General features: G+C 45.7%; 2 protein-coding genes and 1 long non-coding RNA gene across 5 annotated transcripts; 2 read left to right on the top strand and 1 right to left on the bottom strand.

Annotated features, from left to right (window-relative positions):
* The first annotated feature begins 2,472 nt into the window (after positions 1 to 2,472).
* Positions 2,473 to 10,198, top strand: LOC102108287 (aldo-keto reductase family 1 member B10-like). 2 transcript variants are annotated; one of them, XM_005530563.3, is made up of 10 exons: positions 2,473 to 2,650; positions 3,627 to 3,794; positions 4,102 to 4,218; positions 5,440 to 5,517; positions 6,056 to 6,178; positions 7,284 to 7,390; positions 7,515 to 7,596; positions 8,057 to 8,140; positions 8,878 to 8,960; positions 9,237 to 10,198. In XM_005530563.3, exons 1-10 carry the CDS (start codon positions 2,585 to 2,587, stop codon positions 9,277 to 9,279), a joined length of 951 nt encoding a protein of 316 aa, XP_005530620.1. In that variant the 5' UTR covers positions 2,473 to 2,584; the 3' UTR covers positions 9,280 to 10,198. The 2 variants fall into 2 exon arrangements, with proteins under 2 accessions (XP_005530620.1, XP_087911425.1); XM_088055299.1 differs by lacking the exons at positions 2,473 to 2,650; positions 3,627 to 3,794; positions 4,102 to 4,218 and adding an exon at positions 4,572 to 4,687.
* A 252-nt stretch (positions 10,199 to 10,450) lies between these two features.
* Positions 10,451 to 14,228, bottom strand: LOC148184249 (uncharacterized). 2 transcript variants are annotated; one of them, XR_015772464.1, is made up of 3 exons: positions 14,141 to 14,228; positions 11,551 to 11,715; positions 10,451 to 10,674 (listed from the first exon to the last, which is right to left on the bottom strand). It is a non-coding gene; the product is annotated as an uncharacterized LOC148184249 (long non-coding RNA). The 2 variants fall into 2 exon arrangements; XR_015772463.1 differs by lacking the exon at positions 14,141 to 14,228 and adding an exon at positions 13,468 to 13,652.
* On the top strand, positions 14,222 to 23,679 carry LOC102108106 (aldo-keto reductase family 1 member B1). Its single transcript, XM_005530562.3, has 10 exons — positions 14,222 to 14,380; positions 14,614 to 14,781; positions 15,245 to 15,361; positions 16,675 to 16,752; positions 17,190 to 17,312; positions 20,487 to 20,593; positions 20,745 to 20,826; positions 21,334 to 21,417; positions 22,198 to 22,280; positions 23,036 to 23,679. Exons 1-10 carry the CDS (start codon positions 14,315 to 14,317, stop codon positions 23,076 to 23,078), a joined length of 951 nt encoding a protein of 316 aa, XP_005530619.1. The 5' UTR covers positions 14,222 to 14,314; the 3' UTR covers positions 23,079 to 23,679.
* Positions 23,680 to 24,631: the final 952 nt, after the last annotated feature.

Below are 24,631 nucleotides of genomic sequence, written 5' to 3'. Positions count from 1 at the left end.
ACAAGATGGAGGATTTAGGGTGCTGTCTTTTCTTCCTTTCTTCTTCCAGAGGTTTTTGGGTAGTAATGATTGAATAGAAAATGCCACAGTGCAGCTCACAGGTGTTGGGTCATTGGGTCACTAAGAAAAATAATTAACTTGGCATTTGTTAATTGGGTAAATGGACATATAAAAAACCTTGAAGAAGTTCTTTGTTGGCCATTTTGCACCTTTCTATCTTAGTGCATGTAGCTCCTTGTGCCTTGTATATATGTAATATAGATTAGAGAAGAATAAACAACCAAGTCTGAAGAGAAAACTGCCTCTCTCTCATCAAACTCAGTCCAAGGGGGAAAAGAACCCAGCCACAAGTGTCCCATCATCTCCCTCCTGGTGGAGGTGCAGGTGAGCCTGGCTGGGCAGTGCTAGGATAGCTGGGAGGTGCTGTGACAGTGTGGCAGCTCGGGTGTCCGTGTGTCCACGTGTGCCTGGGGCTGGCAGAACATCTGCTGCATTCTGATCCATAACTCCCACACCAGACCAAGCTGTGAGCTCTGAGAAATGCATGTGAAGGTTGAGCTGTGTCTTGAGTAGCTGAGTGGTCAAGAGACTTCCTTGAGGACTAACAAAAACCAGCATTTGTGAAGGTTAATAGCATTAGAGCCCAATGCTGACTGACTTAGTCAGCTGTACTACTGTTTAACTTGGTATGCAGTGGGTAAAAACACTTAGACAAACTTGAGCTGCTTGCATTGTACAATTGCAATGTGAATTGGGTTGTGGGTGTGAGTGCATGGATGAAAGGTTCTTTACAGATGGCAGAAAGGCTGAGAGACTGAATGTCACAGGAGCATCAAGAGCTTGCCGTGATTAGGAGTTAAAATAACTGGATATAATGAACCATGACTGACCAGTTGGTGCAGACAAGAGCTGTGGGAGGAGTCTTGGTACATAGCATGTGAAAGTGCCAGGAGTGTAACTGGAAATGCTGGAGAGCTCTGTGGTGAAAGTATGGACTGCTCTGGCTGCCAGGCTGTGCTGACATTGATCTAGCTTTACAAGCCCTCAGTAAAACAGACTGTGAGGAAACATGACTACACCCATGCAGATACCCAAAATGATGAGGACATGAGGTGTAAGAGCATGTGTTAGTGCTGAGCCACTGCCCAGAGCCTGACAGATCAGAGTTGAGTGCTTTATTTCCCCCAGGTGAGGCCACACTGACTCACTGCAGTACTTTATGAGGGGCGCACACTAATACACATTGTGAATATTTCCAGGTATGGTTCTCCTGTTGCTTTATCATCCAGAGCTTGTACCAAGACTCCTTCGGTGCATGTCACGTTCTCTCTGCCAGGCTTTTCCTTCATTGATGCACTTGGTGAATCCAGTTTAGCACTATCACCTTGTCTGGTGTTCCCTTACCCCATGACAGATGCAAACAGAACTTGGCCTTTGTAAGTGATTAAAAAGAAAGGGGATTTTGTCCTCAAATGAGGTGTGAACAAAACTTGTGCTTTTGGTTATGACCAAATGGACCTCAGATACATTACAGCAAATGCAAACCTTCTGCCCAAAATCCTTTCCAAAAGACAGAGACATCTCTCAGTTAATAAACCATTGGGGAAAAACCCCCAGACTAGGATGGCAGCAGGCCTCTCATGCTTGGTTTTAATACTGTACTCCTAATATCACAATCTTTCCACTGAGTTCACTGTCCCTCAAGCCAAACCCCAAGAGTCTGAGCATGCTCAGAGCAAATATACAGAGGAGGAATCCAGCAGGGAAAAAAAAAGTAAAAGGCAAACACTACGTTACATAACTATTTTGTGATGTTAACTGAAACGTCACATCCTGCTGACAAAAACAGGATTACAGAGACAAGCTATTGTCTACTCTCAGGTAAGAAGGGGAAGAAAAGAGCTACCAAAAAAAAGGCACGCAGAGAAAAATGCGCTATTATGTTGCCAACTGATGCTGACACCTGAATAAATTCTCCAACCACAAGCATGCAGCAAAACTTCAACATAACACCTATTATTCTTCAGCAGCTTTCAAAAAACACTAAAAGAAGCGTCTCCCAACACTAAAAATAACATTTTTCTTTAAAATAACTGCTTTCTAATTTACCCCTACAAAGGAGGTCCCTTTTCCTCTCTCCAGAGAGATGAGGAGGGAACCCAGAGCCCACATTGCAGCTGAAATGATTCACACAGACGCAGCTCGAAGTGTGATGAAAGAAGAAGGAAGTTTATTTTGTTCTTTCAGTATTTATAGGTTTTTGACCACGACCAGGGATTGGATAGTCAGGTTAACACCTTCCCAACCACACTGGTGGTGAGAGATGTCCATCAAAATGCATATCTTTAATGGAATGTATAAACACCTACGTTTATATTTACTTTCCTGGGAAAGTGGCTAGAAATTATGAAAACAATATGGAAAGGTCTGAATCTCAGGGCGACAGGGGGAGAAGCAGCGAGCCCGGTGTTCCCAGGGCCGCGGGGCTTTGGCTGTGCCGGGCGGGTCCCGGGCGGGTCCCGGGGCGCGGCGCTGCCTTTCTGGGAGGGCTGAATGCTCCGGGAAAACACTCCCGGCTGGAGCCATGGCCACCTGCCTGCAGCTCTCCAGCGGGGCCGGCATGCCCGCCGTGGGGCTGGGCACATGGAAGGTAAGGGGGACAGCGGGCTGGCTCCGTGCCGTCTCCTCCGGAAGGGTCCGGAGCGCTCGGGAGTGGGCAGGGAGCGGGGACAGCTCGGCTCGGTCCCGAGATGCGAACAGAGCCCCGGCGATGCTTTGGGAGCCGCTTTCGCTCTCCGTCCCTGCCGCAGCCGCCAGGGATGCGCGGATCCCACCCAGCCCCTGCTGTCCCTGTCCCTTCCCGTGCCCCTGCCCTGGAGCACATCCCTGCTGAGGAACAAGCAGTAGCAAGTTCCCCGGGAGCCGTCTGCTAACGAGGTATGGCTTCAGAAGACAATTCATGCGTTTCGAGCAAGTTCTGACAAAGAGGTTTGCACCGTTGTTACGATGACTGCAAAACCGCTGATCTATACAATGGCTAGAAACAAACATTGCTGGATTTGTGTGGACAAGATATGCCAACATTTCTTTGTGCACGGCTCTTACACGCCCTTTCAGGGTGTAAATACACATGGAACTGCACACCTCCTCTGTCTCTGAAGGATGCAGCTGACATAAAGCTCAAATTACAGGTGGAATGTGCCCTAACATGAGCACAGTGTAACACTCCAAAGAGATGTGGATGAGTAAGGTGTAGACCACTGCCCTCCCCATAAGAACTAAAATGCTTCTAGCTGGGCCATTTGTTTCTCAGACACGACACTGGGAAGCGAGAACTGTTGAGTAAGAGGCACTGCAGAGCTCCCTGGCACAAAATTTGGTTCCCCCTGGTCCATCTCTGGCAGTGTTGAGGGCTCTGCTCTAGCTAGCTGTTGGCTGAGCCAGCTTGGGACTGGGGCAATGGATAAATATCTGGAGGCTGGATTCAAACCCAGCAGCCTGCATTCATAAGATGAAGAGAGTTTTAAGAACACAGCATGGAAAAACTCTACTTAAAACTGTGTTTCTTTAGTTGCTAGATTAGTAGGAAATCTGTATGCTTTGAGATCTTAAGCTTCTTTTTCCAGTCTGCAGCTGGGCAAGCAAAAGCTGCGGTGATGGCTGCCATCGATGCCGGGTACCGCCACTTCGACTGTGCCTACGTGTACCAGAATGAGAATGAAATTGGGGAAGGGATCCAGCAGAAAATCAAGGAAGGTGTTGTGAAAAGAGAAGACCTCTTCATAGTCAGCAAGGTAAGGTGACCTAGGGTCCAGGGTAATTTGTGGCAACATATGCATAGAGGGAAATTCAGAGCAGTGGGGAAAGGCTGTGTGAAATTATTAGGAGAATAGTTCAGACCCATACTGGTAAAAACTTCTTTTTGTCTCTCTATTTTGTAGAGCATTATCTAAGATGTGTTCTACATTCTTCATTTTCATGGGACTGTTCAAATTACATGTTAAGCAGAAATGGTCCCAGAAAGTGTGCTAGCTTTTTTTTCCTTCTTCAGGAAAGAGCTGAAACTCAGGAGGTCACAATCTTCCTTGTTTTTCTCTCTAGCTGTGGTCCACTTTTCATGAGAAGCCTCTGGTAAAGGGAGCCTGCCAGAAGACTCTTGCTGACCTGAAATTGCATTACCTGGATCTCTACCTCATGCACTGGCCTCTGGGGTTCAAGGTACAGTAACAGCAGGTCTCATTCCTGGGAGAGCTCCTCAGAAGTGCCAGGAGCACTTGCAGCACCACTGCTGCTCCAGAAAGAGCCCGTGCCTGTTGTGCCAGCACTGCCCCAGTGCTGCCCATCCCACTCTGCCCCTGATCTCTGCCCTGACAGCGCTGCCTGCACAGCGTCCTCTGCCCTCCTGATAACGGGCAGGCAGACCCAGCACTAAGGTCAGGCCCCTGGCTGCAAGATTGACTCTGCTGCTTAACTTTGGCCTAAATCATCCTTTCCTGCTTTGAGGGAAGGAAGGCTGTACTTCGCTGCCTGACAGAAATTCTTTCCTCTCTGTGTTACAGAAGCACAGAACAAGAGCATGTTTCTTCCATTTCCTTCTTTAATCACTGAGTCCCTAACACACTACAGATTGAGCTGAGCTCTGCTGTAGGAGTCTTAAAGTTGTTCCACAGACCTTGGATTTCAAAAGGTGAGACTTTCTGACATCCATGTCAGAAGTATATGAAATACATCTCATCCTTCATGTACTTCAAAGGAGCTGATGTCTCAGTCTGTGTCTAGTCTTGGCTTTTTCTTTCAGCTGCAGACAGGTTAAGACCTCCATCCTATATCTGTGTCTTTCGAGCTTGTCAACTGTTTGTCACACTTGCAAAGCTGTCATGGTTAGTTTTATGTGAACAAAGAGCTTGAGTAAAAGTGTCATAATACTCTGACATCTGCACATTGGATGTGGAGGTTTGTTCCTGAGTTTGTACATCTGGGGTGTTCTGATTTGCCTCCAACTTAAACTGAGGCTCCCCTCACAGGACACCTGTGTGTTCACATAATATCTTCTTCAGCAGATGTGGCTCAGCCTAAACCTGACTTAAATGTTCCTGGAACTTTAGCAAGTCCTTCAAAAAAACCAAAAAAACCCCAATTCGGTCTTAAAGGAATAATAGAGGAGTATAGGAAACTTGTTTGTTCCACAAGTGTGACTTGTTTATCTGTACATGTCATCAATGTGAGTCATCACATTGCTGGATCCAGGACATACACCTGACATCTGATTCCAGATCATTCCTACTAGGAATGATTACTGGCAAAATTGCCAGGAGCAATGTAAACAAATATTAGTATTTTCTGTACTAGTAGCTAAAGCCATCATGGTCTCCAGTTGTCTTGGTATTACCTTGCCAATAAAAAGAGTGTTTATATAATTTATTTTTTTTTCACTGACAGGCAGGAGAGGAGCTGTTTCCTGCAGATGACAAAGGCATGGCTATTCCAAGCAACACGGATTTTCTAGATACATGGGAGGTAAGTTCAGCCACAGTGGGAAAGTCATGCTTTCTGTTGCTGGCAGTCTTTTCCATGCTTTCATTACCTTCAGCAGCCACAAAGGTCTTATGTATTTATTGCACCATATACAAAATAGTTTTTCAAAACATGTTCAGTCAAGCTGATAATTTTTAGTGAAGCTGCAAGCCAGACTGCCTGGCCATACCAGAAACAGAACTGTCCTCATTGCTGTTCTGAAAGTGCTCAAATGCACTCTGCTGAAATAAATTAGGTTGTGATCATGGTGGCTTAAGAACACATCATTGATTATCCTTATTTCCCATGTGAAAATAACTGAATTTCTGCCATCTCAAGAAAGGAGCCCTTGGGTTTGGGTGAGATGGAAGACATGGCATAAATACACCAGTGTGCACTTTTCCTCAGGAGACAATCTTTGCAGCTCCAAACATTTGTCTTTCCTTGCCCATGAAGGGAAATGGAGCCACACAAATGAAGGAATAATTCTTCCAGGGCCTGTCTTGTATACTGATGCTGACTATGCTCCTCTTTCTGCCAGGCCATGGAAGAGCTGGTGGATGCTGGTCTGGTAAAAGCCATTGGTGTCTCCAACTTCAACCATGAGCAGATTGAAAGAATCTTGAACAAGCCAGGACTGAAGCACAAGCCTGCAAATGTCCAGGTGAGCTGCAAAGTGACTGCAGGTGACTGGTTTTGTGGGATTATAAAGATCCAATTACAGTTGCATGAGGAGATGCAAAAAGGAAGAACAAAGCAGACACAGCACAATTACGCTCTGTGATTATTTCTGAGTACACATAAAGATGTTGTAGATCTGTGTCCTGATAGGGAATGAAGTTCCCTATTTTTCCCTATAATTACTCTGTTATTAGTAATGGCATCAATCTGTTATTAATAGCAGATGATTGTTCACACAAGATGTGTTTTATCTCATGCAGGAATCCACAATTCAGTCACCCAGTTGGAAAGGGAGGTCAGTTTTAACTATTATACAGAAGTAGAACATTTACTGACACACTGGTGGCTTCCTGGTATCTACTCTGATTTATGTAAAATAAGAAATAAGGTGTTTTTATACACACATATTTTAAAAATAAATCACCTAGTCTTTGCATACAGCAGCCACTGCCCCTTTGCATGCAGGTGCTGCAGAAGTTTATCCCTTCAAAGGGCCTTGGACAGACTCAGACATCTCTTACAGCTCTGAATTCAGTACTTCTTGCATATTCACCAAAAGTACTAAATTCCCTCAGTCTCCAGAGCCTGCCAGTCCTTCCTCTGCATGTAGTTACAAAAAAAGAGCATGCTGAAAGGGGAAAAAAATTGCATCTTTTCCAAAACTATAGCACATGAGAAAGGAGCACCAATTGATGAGAAAGGGAGATTTTATGTCTAGAACAGATGGGGGGGGAGAACAGAGCAGATGCAGCACGTTCTTCTCATCCCACTCCACATTACTGCTGAATATGTGAGGCATTGGGGTTTTCAGTATTTGCTAAGCTACTGCTTAGAAATCTGAGAAGGACCTCAGAACATGCCAAAGAACCCAGAGGTGAGCCTTATGGAATGCTTTTCCCCCAGAGCAAAGACCCAGAGGTACAAGGAGTCTCACTGTAGAAGCAGGTGCTGTAGAAAACTACAGCTGAAAAACACTTTGCAAAGACTGGCACATGAGGACAAATTCCAGCCTTGAAGTGCACTGGGAGATAATCCCTGCAGTGAGTTACAGCTGCATTCTACCCATCTCTGTACCCTTCTGCTGGCAGATCGAATGCAATCCATACCTTACCCAGGAGAAGCTGGTGAACTATTGCCAATCCCAAGGGATTGCTGTGACAGCCTATAGCCCCCTTGGCTCTCCTGACAGACCATGGTAAGATTGCTCTGCAGTTTGTGAGGGAGCTGGCATGGATAATGCTTGGAGCACCGAGACAGTCAGTGTACTATTAGCCATTGATGTCAAAACAGATTTCTGCTGTTGTCTCTCCTCTGTGTAGGGCTAAGCCAGAGGATCCTTCCCTTCTGGATGACCCCAAGATCAAGGAAATTGCAGCCAAGCACAACAAATCCACAGCCCAGGTACGTGGATGCCAGACTGTGGGTACCCCTTCCTGTGACACAGGACAGCCAGTGACAGTGTGGAGGACAGGCTGGCTCTTTGTTCCCAGTCAGCTCTGGTGAGAGGCAGCAGTGCAGGGCCTGTTTTCTGTGTGGCCTGCAATGCACACTCTCAAGTGTGCTCTGACTGTCATCACAAAACATTTTCTTGACCTGTCCTCAAATGCTGGAATGTCTTCATCTCAAGTCTTCCTGCAGAGAATGAAATCTTGATAGAAGTCTGGGTGAGCAGGAAGACTTGACTGGCCCAAAACTGAATGGGAAAGGAGGCCTTTCACAGGAGGCTCCACCAGTTCCCTCTTTGCTCTTCAGGCAGGGCAACCAGGGCTGCAGGGACAGGAATGCTTGGAAACAGGGACAACAGGAACAGTCTCTGCTTCCTCCAGAGCAAGAAGAGAGATTCAGTTGTCTATTCTTGCAGGTTCTCCTTCGCTTCCAGATCCAGAGAAATGTGATTGTGATTCCCAAATCTGTCACCCCACAGCGCATTGTGGAGAACTTCCAGGTGAGGGATCGGGATTGAGCTGCTGCCCCTCAGGGATGGCTTGGCTTCTCCCTGCACAGCAAGGGAAAAATCCTTTTATCATTCTTCCCAGCTTCTGCACAGGCAAGAACACCAGGCTTTTTGTCTGTTTACACACTCTACTAAGGGCCAAACTTAAGGTTACAGTTGGAGAGCAGGAATGAACCAAGCCTTTTTTCAGTATGCTGATAATTCTAGCAGTCACTTTACACGGTGTCTTGTATTCTGCAGACTTGAGATGAATTACCAGATGGTTTTTCACTGGCACTTGAATGCAGCAGCACACCATGAAAGGCTTATGTAGAGCAAGCAGTGTTGAGAAAACAGTTGTGGTGTTCACAGACCATGTTGCTCTATTCAGTGGTCTTTTCTAATTCAGTGGTCTTTGACTGCAACTGGTCACTGGGATTTCAAAAAGCCTAGACAGATTAAGTGAAATTTGGAAATCTTTTAGATGTGCCTTTGGAATAGGACAGAAAGATGCATGTCTCACAAGTGACAGATGCAAGAGCCTGCCAAGTGTCCTGCAACAGCTGGCATGTGTTATTGCAACTTTGGATGAATTGTTCTATTCCCTCTGCCAATGCATTCTTGGTGAAACAGAGAGATGTCTTTTTCATGAAGCAGTCATATTTTCTAACCAGCTGCCTTCCCTTGCAGACTTGTGGATTTTGCTTACAGACTCTGGTTTGTTCAAAGAGGTGGTTTTCTCTTTTTAGGTGTTTGACTTCAAATTGACTGAAGAGGAGATGGCAACTATTTTCAGCTTTAATAGAAACTGGAGAGTCTATACAATGAGCATGTAAGTGGTAGCACTCAGTATTTTTCTCCAAACCCATCAGTTTTGAATATTATATACACAGAGGTTTTACATCTAAATACTGCCTAGAATGTCAAGAGCCTGAATGATGAAGTAATTGGGATGTTCCAAATGTACAAAAACATATACAATAGAGGAAAACTAATCTGGAATGAACCCATCCTTCAATTACAGAGCTCAGATCCCACCTTAGTGGCTTCTTGAAACAAAACTAGAAAGGAAAATTATGACTAAAATGAAGCTTTCTATTCCCTGCAGGGGCAAAACTCACAAGGACTACCCCTTCAATGCAGAATATTGAAGATATTAATATCCTGCCCTCATTCAGAGCTTGGTCTGATAATTCTTCCTATCAATTTATCTGACTTTCTTATTGCTTTTCTCCTCCTGCAGCCAGTGAAGTCACAGCATATGTATTCAGTGTTCATCTCTTGTTTTTTCTTTCTGAAAGATACAGTAGAATTGTTCCAAAATAATAAAATGGGGGCTGTAATCATTTTCTGTCAAAATATGGATGGAGTAATCCACATTTAGCGAGGGAGAGACTTTGAACTACACATTCACCTTTTTAATTTATCTTGCTTCAACACAAGAGGATAGTTGGAGTTATGAGAGAAAAATCCGAGAAATGTTCTTTAGTTCTAAAGGCCAGCAGTTTTATCACTCCAGAAGTAACTGAGAAAGCAGCTTTTCCTACCTAGGAAAATCTTTCCCTTAGGAAAAAAAACCAAACTCCATAAGCAGAAAACACACAGGGGTGTGGTTGGCAGTATTTTCAGCCAGGTTTTCTCCTGAGTGTGTGGATTTTCCCTGGGACAGGGCACATTTCTCATTCCCCTGCGGGCAGCAGAGGGCAGCCATCCCTCAGCCTGTCCCCATCCCTGATGTCACACAGCCCGGGGCTCTGGCTCTGCCCCCAAAGTGCCGGCATCTCCTCTGGCCCTGTCAGCCTGGGAGCCAAATTCTGGCCGCAGTTAATGCCCCTCCAGCTCCATCCACCTCGCCCTCCAGCCCAGCCACCCATCCGCCGCTGCCCTTGGCCCCACAGCCCCAGGTGAGACCAGGAGGTATTTGCTTTTGGGGCTGTGGCACATTTCTGCTCCCAACCCTTGGGCAGGTGACCAAACACAATCATGAAGTTGCACACTGGGTTTCAAGGCAAAAGAGCAAAACCCTTGTTCAAGAAAACCAGCACCTTACGGAGTTCTTTCCAAAATTTCCACTTCCAATTCATGCAAATGTAATCCAAGAACGTTCGCTTTGCAGCTTTCTAAAGGAAGCAGCCCATAAAACCTTCTGTAACCCCAAACTGAGGTGAGATTTAGCTCTGCTGAAATCAAATACAGATTTTTATTGAACAATAAAGGTACAATGTTACTATGATGCACAAATTTAGAACACTGTCTTTTTAGTGAATACTTTCTCCAGCACGATTTCCCCAGTGCCCACCATGCCTTCAGGGGTTTCCTTGTTCAAACATAACTCATCCACCAGCTGCAGTCCTCTTGGAATTAAGTCCTTTCAGCATGGATCTCCTTCAAAAAAGTGCACCTGTGTCTCCAGAAGTATTCCTGAGTGGCAGTACTGTGAGCTTAAATTCTGGCATGGGACAGGGTGTTTTTTTCAGTGGTCTCCACACAGCTCACCGCTGCCATCCCTTGATACCGTCTGCAATTTATATTCTTTACATTCCACCCTGCATTTAATTGAGAGATATATTAAGATTTGTCTCACCCTTATTCAAACTCCATCTTTAACATAATCATCATCTTACTGCATATTCATTATAAACTCCACCCCTTGCCCATGCAGACCTGCGTAGTTAACACCTCACCAGTGCAAACAAGACATGAATCCCAAACCCACCCCTTCTCCCAGAGACAAAATTATCAGGATCAACACTGCAACAGTCAACATATTTTCCAACTGCTTCTAAAATGCTTTCCAAGCTGAACTCCCAGCTATCCTTGGCCAGAGCCACTAATCTGCTGATCTTTTGGCATGCACTAGCTAGTACAATGCATGTGAGTTACTCCTTGATGTCCCAACAGCAACTTATCAAGTGATACCAGTAGGAACTGTGCTCAGACCTTGGAGCTTTCAGGCCACAGCATCAGTGATCACCATTTTTTCAGGGTCCTTTCCCCCTGGCCTGTAAACACCACCCAGCAGTCCAAACATCTGCAGAGGAGTCTCATCTGTGGGATCAGCAGGATCAGACGATTTCTCCCCACAGCCCCTCACTGGTGGATCCTAAAGCCTTCCTCCCTTGGGAAGGGCGGTGCCTGCTAGTAGCAGAGAGCCCAAACTTCCCACAACTCTGCTCTTACAAGGCAAAAACCTGAATGCCATTTGCTGACACAGCCACTGCAGGGACAGTTGCTGCAAGTCTTCAATATTTCTGCAATTTCATCCTGACTGTCAAGAAAGTGCTCATGTTCTGGAGGGCAGCACTCCCACCTCCACAGGCCTACCTAACCTTACAACTCAGGCTGCCTCAAGAGGCTTTGTTTTCACTTTGCCATCAGCTTTCAGAAAACATCTGTTTCTCTTTTCCAAGTCATCTTCCTACCCAGCATTGGCCTGCCCAGATGTCTCCTCTCTTCAGGCAATTGCACACTGTGTGTGCTCCCCCCTGGACGTGCACTGGCTGCTCCACTACTGTGTATTCATTCCCAGGGCCAGGATCATTGCTTCTTCCAGAGTTCTCACTACTCCACTTCTGTGCCTCAGGTAACTGAAGAGTGAAAAAAAACCACAGAAGAACAATTGAGTAAACGCCTTTCTCCCCCTTCCCCAGCCTCAGTTTAAGCCAAACACCAATCTGCTCCCTGTCCTCCTCTCCACCCCTTCTTTGTCACCACAGATTACATCCAGGCCACCCCATTCCCTCCCTGGAAACAAGGGTGTCTCTGAGGGTGATGCTGGGTGCCTGATGCTTCCTTTCACCTCTCAGTCCTGCTTATTGTGTCCTAGAGCTCCTGGGTGGGCAGTCTGCTGTCCCCAGGGCTGCCACTGTCCCCAGGACTGCCACTGTCCTGCCCATCAGGGGTGACCCAGCCCACAGGACCCCCTCTTTGGAGTGAGGTGCTGCCCTCCTCAGCGGCCAAGGGGACTGTGGGGGACACAGAGGTGCTTCCCATCTGCCAGGATGCAGTCACCCCAGGTACAGCACCACTTTCAGAGCCAGCCAGAATCAGTCCTGACCAGCCTGGGGAAGTTCATGGTTTCCCCCTGCCCAGGTTTTCCCTGCTGTACTAAACCTGCCCTTCCCACACAATAATTGCCACAGACGGGTGGTGGGATCACTTCCTCATCCTTGGCTGTGCCTGGAGCTTGTTATTTCAGCAGGTGCAAAGGACAAAAGCATGAGGACAAAATGCTCTGAGAATATGGGAGATCTACCAAGACATGCTCCTGGGCTGATTTGAGCTCAGAATGAGAAAGAGGTTGAGGTCTTCTACAGTCATGGCTGGCCAAGCACCTCAGATCTGCCTCCTGGCATCCAAAGGTTGAACTGGAACCCCACACTGAGCAAGATAAATCTCCCCTCCAAGCTAAGCAGAAATTCCTGCTGTGCTTCCCAGCAATTCAAGCCTGAAACCTGCGTGCCCTCACCTCCAAGGTGTAAGTTATGCCTGTGTCTGGTGTCTCTGAAGCTGCAGACCCCTGCAGCTCTTCCCCTTAGCTGTAGAGATGATCACACCTTGCAGCAGTGTCACCTCCCCACTTTGCCTTCACGTTATTTCAGCGGGCCACTGGGTCTCTCTGTAAACACTGTCCATAAGGACATACCCACTTCTGTTTTGGGCCCTGTTCTCAGATTCCAAACACCACTGGTCACCAAAGTCACAACTTGTGGTGAAATTACAGTTACTAAATGCAAAGTCAGCAAAACAAACCAGAAACTCATGATATTATGCCTCTTGTGGATCAAGGGGAAAAAAAAAGCAAGCAAGACCCTCCTCCCCCTCACAGTTCCTCATTGTCAGCACTCTCTGTAAAGACATGACCATGTTATCAAGGACACAGGGCACAAGATTTAGCAGGCTGGCTGTCACAGGGTGACATGTGCAGTACTTCTTCCTCCTCCAAGGCCCCCAGAAGACCTTCAGGAGAGGCAAATAGTGGAAAGCTGGCCGGCCTTGCAGCTCTGAGGGGAAAGGCTCCAACTCTCAAGAGCTAACACCAAAAACAAAATACAGAACTTCTGTCTGAAGCCTCTTGAGACAGGACAGAGGCATCTCTGACCTGAAACCATGAGGGAAAATTCAACCCAGGTGGTAAGAGATAAGCACTAAGTTGCGTAAAGGTTTTGTGATCCAAGTGAAAGCACATCGCATCCTGCCAGAGATGCCTGATGGTGCTGACACAAAACAGGAGGAACACTAAAGAGGAAAACCAATTACCATGCTGCCCTTAGCTAAATGCAGCAAAAAATATGGAGCTGCAGAGAGCAGGGAGAGGCACCCAGAGCAAACACTCGCACCTGAAGGAACTCTCCACATGTGAATAAGCAGCAAAGCCTCCCAGGCAAGTCTGGGTTTTTCCATTGCGCTGTGACGTCTTCAGCAGAACAGCGAATGCTTGTCTGCAAAAGCATCAAAGCCAGTTTCTGATGTGAGACTGCTGGCCACGACCACGTACCATTACAATCATGCATTTTATTCTGCAATGTCCTCAGCACTTCCCTAAAGACAGAGGGACAACATGATCATGATGTCACTCATAAAAAAGTCACTGTTCCTCTTCTGAGACTTTCAAAACACTTTCAAAAAAACCTCTTCTAAAATTCAAAATAAAGCTGGTTTGGTGTTTGGTTTTGTTTTTAAATTCACTCTATCCTAAATTACTCATTAGCAAAGCTGGGTTTGCGCCACTCGGCGCAGGGAACAGCTTCTCCTGGCCCTCGGTAGCCAGGCACACCGAGGTTTCTGCTGCCGTGTCGCTGTACCAGCACACAGAGCCACGGGATTCCGGCAAGGGGGACCAGCCCGGGCCACCAGCGCTGCGGCGGGGCCGGGAGCTCAGCGCTCCCGCGGTGTGAGGCAGCTCCTGCCGGGGGGGACACGCTTCTGCCCCGTGTCCCCTCTGCCACCCCCGCCCGGGGATGAGGCTCCAGGGGACCGAGGTGCCGCGGGAGGGTGGCTCGGGGGCCAGACCTGTCTGATATATGTCCCTGCCCCAGCACGGAGCCGCACTCGCGGCCTGCCCCACAGCCCCGGCAGCGGCCCCGGGCTCGGCGCCGCCCCGGCCCGGGCGGGGCGGGCCTGGCCCCGCTCGCTATTAAAGGCGCGGCGTTTGGCCACAGTCGCTGTGGTGCTGCTGGTGCGGCCATGGCGAACTACGTGCAGCTCAACACCGGGGCCAAGATGCCCATCCTGGGGCTGGGCACGTGGAAGGTACCGGGACGCGCTCCCTCGGGCTGCCGGCGTGAGGGCGATGGGGAGCGGGGAAAGGGAGGAGCGCGGCCCGGGCCCTGTGAGCACTGTCCCGGCCAGGCCGCCGCCGGGATTTGGCTTTGTTTTAGCTGGGGTTTGCTTTGGATGTGGTGGCTTTCTTAGCTGTATCTTGCCGTGAGAGAGGTCTTCAGTGCTGTGTTGATGGGAGGTTTTTTTGCCGTGGCTTTTTTCAGTCCCAGCCGGGGAAAGTAACAGCTGCGGTGATGGCTGCCATCGATGCCGGGTACCGCCACTTCGACTGTGCCTACGTGTACCAGAATGAAAACGAAGTTGGGGAAGGGATCCAGCAGAAAATCAAGGAAGGCGTTGTGAAACGAGAGGATCTCTTTGTCGTCAGTAAGGTATGGGTCTGGTGATGTAGGGTATACCGGGGGATCCCTTTTTGTTTTAAAGTAACACCCCCCAGTTCTTTACTCACCTACTCTGTTGTGCGGCGTGGAGCAATACAGAACATTACTTAAGCCGTTCCTGAGACTCCTACTTCACCTTATCCTGTATTGAAAATTATGCAGGGTCCATATCATAAATTTGGGTGATGCTTTCAACTTAAATCTTAATAACTGAAACCAGACTACTGCTTCTGTCAGGACATCGTGCAGTTAGTTATGTGTGCTGCCACTGCACACACTGCCCAGTATCCCAGGCCAGTCCTGCTCACAGAACAAGCCCCACTTGAAGAGCTGTAGAATGACCTGGTTTCACATCACTTTCCCAAGGGGACAAGGCACCCTGCTGAACAGTACGGAAGAGTTCCAAGAGCTTTAACCCAAGAGGTCACAATGTGCCTTGGCTTTTTGTCTCCAGCTGTGGTGCACGTTTCATGAGAAGCCTCTGGTGAAGGGAGCCTGCCAGAAGACTCTTGCTGCCCTGAAACTGGATTACCTGGATCTGTACCTCATCCACTGGCCTCTTGGTTTCAAGGTACGGTAACAGCAGTGCCCTTGGCTTTGTCTGTGAGTGGCAATTATGAAGAGCTATGTGGCTTTATAGCCCAGTGATTGCTTCAGTTGCACAGATCATCCTGTGTGTATTGTGTAATAGCACTGCTCTGGTGCTCAGCTTTACTGTGGCCATGTGAGCCAAGCTGTTGATTCTTACCTCTTGAGATCCCTACTTGCATGGCATCTGAGCCCTTTTCCTCACGGAAGAGGCAGACCTTGAACCCTAGGGATGGGCTTCCCTGATGGAAGCAGAAGTTGCATCTCTTTCCTTTTGTTTATTGATTGTGTTGCCTTCTACAAATCCAAAGTCATGTTCAGTGTGGTTTCTTCTTTGTGGGAGGAGGGCTGTCCTTTGCTGTCTGACAGAAGTTCTTTCCTCTGCATGTTACAGAATCACAGAATAAGAGATTGTCTTTCATTTCTCTCTTCAATCACTAAGGCCTTAAATACAATCCAGTTTGAACTGACCTTTGCTATAGGAGCTTTAGCATTCCACAGGCTCTAGAGTTAAACTTTTTAGTTTCTAAGTCTTCTACTGACTGCATGCAAAGGAACTGATGTCTCAGTTTAAATATGTCCAAGCTTAAGCTTTCAATGAGAGCTTGATCAAATTTTTCACTCTGTCTCTTGCTACCAAGATGAACTGCTCTTCATAACATCTGTATTTTTAAAATTAGTTTCACATGGACAGAACTATCAAAGTAAAAATGCACTGTGGTGTAAATAACAAATTAGTAGAAAATAACTGTTTTTGAATGAAGTTGATACCTGACAGATGGTTCTAACTGGGACACAGGGTGTTCTAACCTTCCCTATGCCAGCAACTTAAACAATGAGACTCCCCATGAAACACCAGTCATGAAATCTGGCCCAGTATAACCTGAACATATTCCAAATCCTAAGTGGGTGCTTATGCATTTCACTAAAACACTTCATTATGAGCAGGTAGCAACTGTGTATTTTTGTAAACTGGCTATAATTCTACTTTCTGTATTACAAGTGGAGACTTAAGTTTCACCCTGTGGATTTTGGTGAGCCAGGGGACACAGTGTCCATCAGAAATATCTGTCCTTACTGCGTTGACTGTAGGCAAAAAACCTACCATAATACCATGTGAAAACAAAAGAAAAGACTATAGATAGTGAGTACTAGTGTCTAATATGTATGTAGATAATTAGTATAATAAGGATTAGTTTGTCCTGTAATAAGAGTTTATAGGATCATGGTCTTCAGCTGATGTTAACCCAACCTCCCAATAATGTTTATTTCACGCAATTTCTCTCTCACTGACAGGCAGGAGAGGAGCTGTTCCCTGTAGATGACAAAGGCATGGCCATCCCCAGCAACACAGATATTCTACAGACGTGGGAGGTGAGTTCAGCCCCAGCAGGAAAAAGTTTAGACTGATGAAGGTGAAGAGAGCATCAGAGGCTACTGAGAACAGAAGATGATCTCACTAAGAATTACTTGGAAGGGCTCAACTGGTACAATAGCAAATTGTCATGTATCAGTCCATCATTTTCCACTTCTCTAACTTGCTGTGAATTTCCATAATCTCAAAGAATGAGTCCTTTGAGCATGGGAGGCATGGCACATACACACCAGTGCTCTGAGATTTTTTTTCCCTCAGACCTGAACTCTGAAAATCTAGGTTTAGGTTCATTTAGGTTCCTTATGAAGGAAACAAAGCATATCAGGAAGCATGCATTTCATTTAGGTTCCTTATGAAGGAAACAAAGCATATCAGGAAGCATGTGCTCTTCAGGCCTTTATATATTAGATCCTGACTTTGTGTTTCTTTCTGCCAGGCCATGGAAGAGCTGGTGGATGCTGGTCTGGTAAAAGCCATTGGAATCTCCAACTTCAACCATGAGCAGATTGAAAGAATCTTGAACAAGCCAGGACTGAAATACAAACCTGCAAATAATCAGGTAAGCCAAGTGGCAGAGGCAAATGTTTGGTGGTGATCTTTTTTCTGTCATTTGTTGTGGGTTTTTTTTAAAGAAAATGACAAAGATCTTACTTTGAAATAAGGTTATAGGAAGAGAGAGTGGAGTAGACACTACATATTCTTTAATCTCACCCTCCAACTGCTTCTGGATGCCAAGGTGCTAGCTTTTTATGAGCTCTGTGCTTCTGCTTCGAAATCTGGCACTGAGCAGCTCCAGAATCCGTTCTTGTAGGAGGAAAGGAGGGGGAACTCAGATGAGCTCTAAAAAGCTCCTTGCAGTAGAGTAAGACTTGGTGTATGTGTATGTATAGAGAATTGGATGACTTTTTCATGACACTCCTGTGGAGAAGCCAGTTCCTGCTGCTGATGAGTGAGGGAATTGATCAGGAACATGCTTTATGGACTCAAGACTTAATGAGGGTTAGGAGGAGGGAGGAAATTAACTTGCAGGGTAGGCAATAGAGTAGAAGTTATATAGACAGCACCAGAATGGAATCGTAGGAAAAGTCAGATGGCAGGAGACCCTGGGAGATGATCTGCTCAGAGGAGCATCAGCTCTGAGATCAGACCAGGTTGTCCAGGGCTTTTTCCATCTTGAAAACCTGTGAGGATGGAGACTGCACAGCCTCCCTAGGCAGCGTGCTCTGCTCCCTGACCCCCTCAGAGGTATGGCAGGGAGGGGGAGTTCTCCTACATCCAGTCTCAATCTCTGAGCTTCCATCTGTCCTTTCTCCAAGCACCACTAAAGAGCTTGGATTGCATTTGCATGAGCTCCTTTTAGGTACTGAAAAGCTGCTACTAGGAGGCCTGAAGCCTTCCCTTCTTCCCCTCCCTCAACCTTTGCCAGTACAGCAGGTTCTCCAGCCCCTACCCACCCTGGAGTTTCTCTGCTGAATTGATGGCACTCTATCAATATTTCTGCTGCTGAGGGGAGCTGGGAAGAGGAAAACTGGACAGAGTATTATGAAGGTGGTCTGGCAAGGATGAGGGGAGGCAAATGATTCCTTCTCACATATTACTGGCTGTGTTCGTGCTGCCAGGGCTCACTGACCCCCTGGTCCTTTTAAGCATAGCTGCTTTACAGGTAGTCAGGTTCCAGCCTGTGCTATTGCCAGGGGCTTTTCCTTCCCAGGTGCATGGCTTTGGGCTTTTCCTTCCCAGGTGCATGGCTTTGGGCTTTTCCTTCCCAGGTGCATGGCTTTGTGTGCAGCCTTGTTGAATTCCTTCAGGTTTTTGTTTGATTATTATTTCTGCTTGAATGGGTCCCTCTGAAGTTGCAGTCCCACCCTTCAGTATGTTGGCTGGCTGTTCCCCAGTTTGACATCACCTTCAGGACTGACATAATTATGGATTGGCACAGGTTGCTGAAGAGGACAAGTCCCAGGATAGACCCCTGTAGGGTCTGTCTAGACTTGACCCTTGACTCTTAGAGCATTTGAAGGACTCAATTACTGATACTGGATTAGTAAAACTGGGTCATTTATTGTGGTAATTTGAGCATTATCAGCCCTGAAGCACTTTCAGAAGGCTTAATTTAAGTTTTATGATATCTTTCAACATCTGCCACACCTCATTGCCACTATCACTGTATGATAATTGCTCTTATCTCTGGCATAGTGACCTCTCACACTTGTAAGTGCTCTCAAGCTCTAAATGAGATAATTAAAATAATTATTTGCTATAATCAAGTTTAGCACAAAGCATTGGGTCTTTGGTCCTTGTCCTTCACAAACTACTGCTTCTGAAGAGATGCTTGCAAGCCTGAAAGCTTGCTGTTACTAACACTTACCAGTTGGGCTAATAGTGAGAGTGCTTCCTGGAAAGACTTCCTCTGTGCAGATATTTCACATGTAATCCACTGGCTTCCTTGTCATTCCCATTCTTTATTTGAATGTAGCCAGGATGTGTGTTGGTTTCAATTGTAGCAAAAAATTAATTTGGCAAGGTGGTAATTACAGAACAATGATGCTAGTACTTAAATTAATTTCTTAAGTGCCAGTGGACAGGTGAGGATGACCGTGCCTTGCTTGTGTTGCAAATTCTACCTGCTGAATAGCTGAGAAAACTAGATGCTCTATTATTCTTAAATAGCTGTCCTCTGCAACTGCTGAAACAAAATAAATATGTATAATGTGTCCTAAAAATGGAGCTCTCTGTTCTGTTTAATATTCCAGCATGTCTCAGAGGGGAAACAGGCATGCAGGCCTCTGATAACAGCAGGCAGCTAGAACCACAAATAAAGTGCTCGAGGCTGTAAACTGATTCCGTGTTTTGCACTCCCTTGCTCCACCTGCCAGCAGCACAAGCTTCCAGGACTGCCCTCAGAATGCAGCTGCAGGAGGCTCAAATGACAGTGTGTAGTCCAAACAGTGTGTGTTGCCTGCTGAAAGAAAAGTAGTGTTCCCTGGTGTGCAACTATCCTGAAAGTAGTCCCTCTGTGCAAAGTATCAAATGTTCATGTTCATTCACTGCCTCACTGGCACATGAACAGTTCCTGTTTCTTGCTCCATATCTGTGCATTTGCCTGCCAGAACTCAGATCCACTGTGAAGGAGTCTGTGCTCCGTTACACAGCTGTTCTTGCGGAAGCTCATGCTAAGTGCATGTGTGTTTGTAAAGGGCAGTGGGCTGAAGGTCTAAAATCTGTAGCAGGCAACCATTCTCAAAGTTTTCAGCTTAGAGGTGCTTAGTGTGAGTATTGACACAAAGCAAAGGAAGACTAATGAAACAATGCTGACCTTGAAGTTAATGTGATAGCTGTAAAAATAATATTATGGCACATTTAATTAGGGCTGAAAAGAGAACTTTGCATTTCCCTGGTCTGCAATCCTATTGCTGTGATTTTGCAGCTCTCCTGGGTGTGCATTTTACAGTTTCAATTTTGAAGCAATTGTGTAGCTGGTCACCCATATGCTGGAGATGATCTGGATCAGCAAAGTTTTAAGGAGTCTTGTCACAGTCCTCACACCCTTCACTGCAAGGAGAGAGCTACTATAAATAGTAGAAAAGGGGTGGGACATAGAGAAAATAGAGTGTATAATATTGCTTAGAGACTATTGAGTTAGCACAAAAATCAGCCTTTGTTTAAAAACTAATCCCTGGAACCTATTAAAGCAGTTAAGTCACTGTCAGTCTCTATGCTTTTATGTTGGCAGGTGGAGTGCCATCCATACCTTACCCAGGAGAAGCTGATCAAGTACTGTCAATCCAAAGGGATTTCTGTGACAGCCTACAGCCCCCTTGGCTCCCCTGACAGACCATGGTAAGCTTGCTTAGAGACCAGGGAGCTGGTGTAGATTATTCTGGAAGCACTGAGACTACATGTGCAGCATTAATTTTTCATCCAGATACAGGTCTTTACTGGGTTGGGCCTATGGAGGTTTCTTGCCACTGATCTTCTTCCCTCTGTGTAGGGCTAAGCCCGAGGATCCTTCCCTTCTGGATGACCCCAAGATCAAAGAGATTGCAGCCAAGCACAACAAAACCCCAGCACAGGTGGGTAGGTGCCAGAGTGCCCCTTCCTGTAGCCCAGCATGAGGGGCAGCTAATGACAATGTAGAGGGCAGGCTGGCTCTTCATTCCCTGTCACTTGTGGTGTTAGCTAGCAGTGAAGGTTTTATTCCTTATGTGGCTTTCCAAGGGTGCTCTAATCATCACAAGAAACATTTTCTTAACCCATCTCCAGATGCTGCCATGTTTGTCTTCCCATCTCAAGTGCTGTTGCAAAGAAGGGAACACTTGAATAGCCTACTCAAAATCTGGGTGAGAAGGAAAGGAATTGAGTGTCACTAAATTGCAGGGGAGAGGAGAATGGAAGCCTTGTGGGATTCCACCACTCCTCTATGTGCACTTCAGGAAGTGCTGTTTAGAATTCAGGTGTAGTTTGAAAAGCAGCTCCAAAGAGTGGGTTACTTCTGCTGAATTGTTCCATTTACAGTAAGTAACTGCTAAACAGGCTCTGTTTGCCATTCCCTCTCTGATGCAGTGATGTGCCTCTTGCAGGTTCTCATTCGGTTCCACATCCAGAGAAATGTGATTGTGATTCCCAAATCCGTCACACCACAGCGCATTGTGGAGAACTTCAAGGTGAGCTGGGTGCATGGCATGGCCAGGGGTGGCTTGGCTTCTCCCAGCACAGCAAGCAGAGATCCTTTCTCACCTTTCCCAGGTGCTCTCCTGACAGTAGGACTGGACTTTTTCTCCATGTGTTTGCCTACAGTCTCCTGAGGGCTGAATTTAAGATTACAGTGGAAGAGCAGGAGTGACCAAAGCTTTGGGAAACACTGTATCCTGATAATCTGAGCAGTCACATTGTGATTCTTCCTGTTCTGTGTCATGTGAATGAGTCATTTGACAGCTTATTTGGGGCCTGAGTGCAGTAGCACACTCCAAAAGACTTCTGTAGAGCAAGCACTTTTAAGGAAATAGTCCTGGTGTCCACAAACCATGTTTCTACTTTTGATTCCTGGACTGGACTCAGTATTAGGATTTTGCTTCCAAACACTCAGTGGCTTTAGGTGGAATATGGAGGTCTTACAGCTTCTACTTTGGCATAGCACAAAAAGATGCATCCTTCACAAATGGAAGATGGAGGCAGTCTGCTACACAGTGCTCCCCAAACTTAGAATAACTGGCATGTTGAGATTCTAGAACTCCTGCCTCTCCCACTCCAGCTAGGGGAGGCTCAGCAATCCAGAGAGTAGTGTCTTTTTCCTTTCCCTTCATGAAGCAGTCACTTCCAACAAGTACCTTACACTGTGGACTTGTTCTTTAATTTTGTGATTTTTTTTTCTCTTAATTTTTTTTTTTTTGCTTACAAGCACTGATTTGTTCAAAGAGGTGATTTCCAGCTTTTTCTCCTGTTAGGTGTTTGACTTTGAATTGACTAAAGAGGAGATGGCAACTATTCTCAGCTTTAATAGAAACTGGAGAGCCTGTGAAATGACCATGTAAGTGGCACTTCCTTTTCTTTAAGCTATTAAGTTACCCCATAGTTCAGTAAATGAAATTACAGATGGTAGTCTTGACTGAAACTCAGGGTATGCAAACTCAAGTTTTCAAAGGGGTCATCTTCAAAATAACTTTCCAGAGTAAGATTTTTTTTTTTTAAAATGTTCATTTAATGAACCAAAACATGATGAGCTTTGAGCAAACTTCATTTTCAGTTCAGTGGCCAAGAAACTCTTTATAGCTGGAATTGCAACAGAACGTTTCTTATTCATAATTTTTTTGTCCATATTGGAGGAATGAGCATGATGCAGGCTTAAAATCTTGGTTAGCTTTGCTTGTGGTGTTTTGTCTTTCTTCCTCATCACTCCTAAGTACATTACAAAAATCTGTGTGTTCTTCAAGAGTTGTTGGGAAGGTAGATGAGCATTCAAACTGTAAGGTGAGGATTTGCAGCTTGGAAGTATAGATCCAGATATGAAATCTTTTGTGGAAGGCTGAAAGAAAGGTCTTTTTGTCAGTAAACAGCGAAACCTGGACTTAGTTGTCCACAAAGCACCTCTAGGTCCCATCACCCAAACAACAGAAGGCACTCAAAATCTTTTTGTTTGGAAATGCAGAATGTCATCAAGGAAAAGAGAAACAGCCTTTGCTTTTATACAGTTAATCTCTTCCCTTGGTGGTTCTTTGAGGTGGTTACAGGTGCATACAATGTCTTTGGGACATAAGATAATCCTTGCTTTTTGATTTCCTCCAGGTGTAAAACTCACAAGGGCTACCCTTTCCATGCAGAATACTGAAGATGGTTTCCTGCCTTTCTCCAGGCTTCCCAGATATGCTTCTGCTGTTGCCTATGAGTTGTCTGTGTAGCTTTTTCACTGCATCAGACACCCCTCCACACCCCCATTTTTTTTCCTTCTCTTTTTCCCCACAAAGATGCAGTATATGTACTCCGTGACTTTGTGCTGTTTTCTTTTTTGGAAGAAGGAAATGCTGAAATGGTTCTGGAAGAGCACACTGTGTGTGGAGTAGTAGATTTTCTTTGCCAAACAGTAAGTCTGGAATCGGTAAGCAGAAGTCATTGAGCAAGTTTGAAGAAGCAGTCACTTTTATCTTGGAATACTGTGATTTGGAGCTAGTGATTATTCTTGTCTAGAAGGACCAGGATATTGGCAGATGTTGCATAATGAGATCTGCTTTTTTTTTTTTGTTCTGATTACTTTTGGGGTTGGTTTTGTTTCTTTGTAACACTCCATGCCTTTTCTTCCCCTCTAATTGGAAGTATAAGTTGATTTCTAAGTTATTTCTACATGGGTAGCTCTTTGAAAAGTGTATAGATCCTGGTTTCTTGGTGATATAAAAGCTGTTTTGCTTATAATAAAATACAGTTTCATTACTGTGTGTAATGAGATGGTTATTTCAGCAGTGCTTTAATGGTGGTAATGCTGGAGCAGCTGTATAATATCAGCTGTCTCTGGAGATTGCACAAAAGCAAGGAAAATTACCTTCCCCCACAAAATCATCTGTTGATGTTGACTTCTTACATGTGCTCTGGGAGCTGCCTGCTGTTCTCATGGTTGAACTTGTGGCCAATGAGTCTGTTTGTGCCTCTTTAAATAGAACTGGTTTGGTTCTGACAGCCAATGCAGTCATGTTTAATTCAGTTTTTATTTTACTGAGGTGATAGTGTACTTCTGCTAGTAGAAAACTTATTCCACTGAAGACTTGAAGCCTGCACAGCATCCTATGGGATTGCTTTGATTAAGCAGTAAAAAACTTGCCCTCTCCAGCAGGGAGCACATGATGCAGGAAGGAATTCTGTGTTTGTGTGAGATACCATTGGCAAATACAGTAAAAATTTCCAAGAAAATCCTGTCATTGAGCTAGCAGATCAGAAACTTAATGCTTTGTTCAGGGAGTACAGAAAAATAGGCTGATACTGAACTTCTGGTTTGTGGGGTGTGTTTGTCCCTTTGTGGTTTTCACAATATTTGAATGTAGTGGTTTTAAAGCTGTTGCCACCTGAGAGCTGCTCAAGACTGTTCACAAAATAATGCATCTGGGCACTGGTAAAAGCAGTGGCTAATGTTGGGTGGCTTTCTTGCATGTTCCTTGGAGAGTTTTTTAGATGTCTGAGTAAATCTGGGATGTGAGTGGCCCCTCTGAGGAGGGTAGTGTAGGCCTGGCAGAAAGGGGGTTCTCTCTGAACAGATGGAAGAAGGGAGACACCAGGGCTGTTAATGCATAACCAATCTAAATGGGAAATCTAGGATTGTGATTCCATAATTGTGTAGCAAACCTTAAAATGAACATGGCCAGGCTAAAATGTAACATGAAAGCAAGTTGATATCAA

This window comes from Pseudopodoces humilis, chromosome 5 (assembly GCF_049639895.1).
Source record: "Pseudopodoces humilis isolate 2021_Gansu_Grassland_sample_001 chromosome 5, ASM4963989v1, whole genome shotgun sequence".
Lineage (NCBI taxonomy): Eukaryota > Metazoa > Chordata > Aves > Passeriformes > Paridae > Pseudopodoces > Pseudopodoces humilis.
Note: the sequence above shows the minus strand (reverse complement) of the source record. Positions and strands in the feature narration are given on the sequence as shown.

Bases quoted from the DNA above. Each gene is read 5' to 3' on its own strand.
- LOC102108106 (XM_005530562.3), top strand. From the start codon at position 14,315: ATGGCGAACTACGTGCAGCTCAACACCGGGGCCAAGATGCCCATCCTG. The intron at 14,381-14,613 runs GTACCGGGACGC...GGCTTTTTTCAG, and splicing joins TGGGGCTGGGCACGTGGAAG to TCCCAGCCGGGGAAAGTAAC. The intron at 20,827-21,333 runs GTGGGTAGGTGC...TGCCTCTTGCAG, and splicing joins ACAACAAAACCCCAGCACAG to GTTCTCATTCGGTTCCACAT.
- LOC102108287 (XM_005530563.3), top strand. From the start codon at position 2,585: ATGGCCACCTGCCTGCAGCTCTCCAGCGGGGCCGGCATGCCCGCCGTG. The intron at 7,391-7,514 runs GTAAGATTGCTC...TCCTCTGTGTAG, and splicing joins GGCTCTCCTGACAGACCATG to GGCTAAGCCAGAGGATCCTT. The intron at 7,597-8,056 runs GTACGTGGATGC...CTATTCTTGCAG, and splicing joins ACAACAAATCCACAGCCCAG to GTTCTCCTTCGCTTCCAGAT.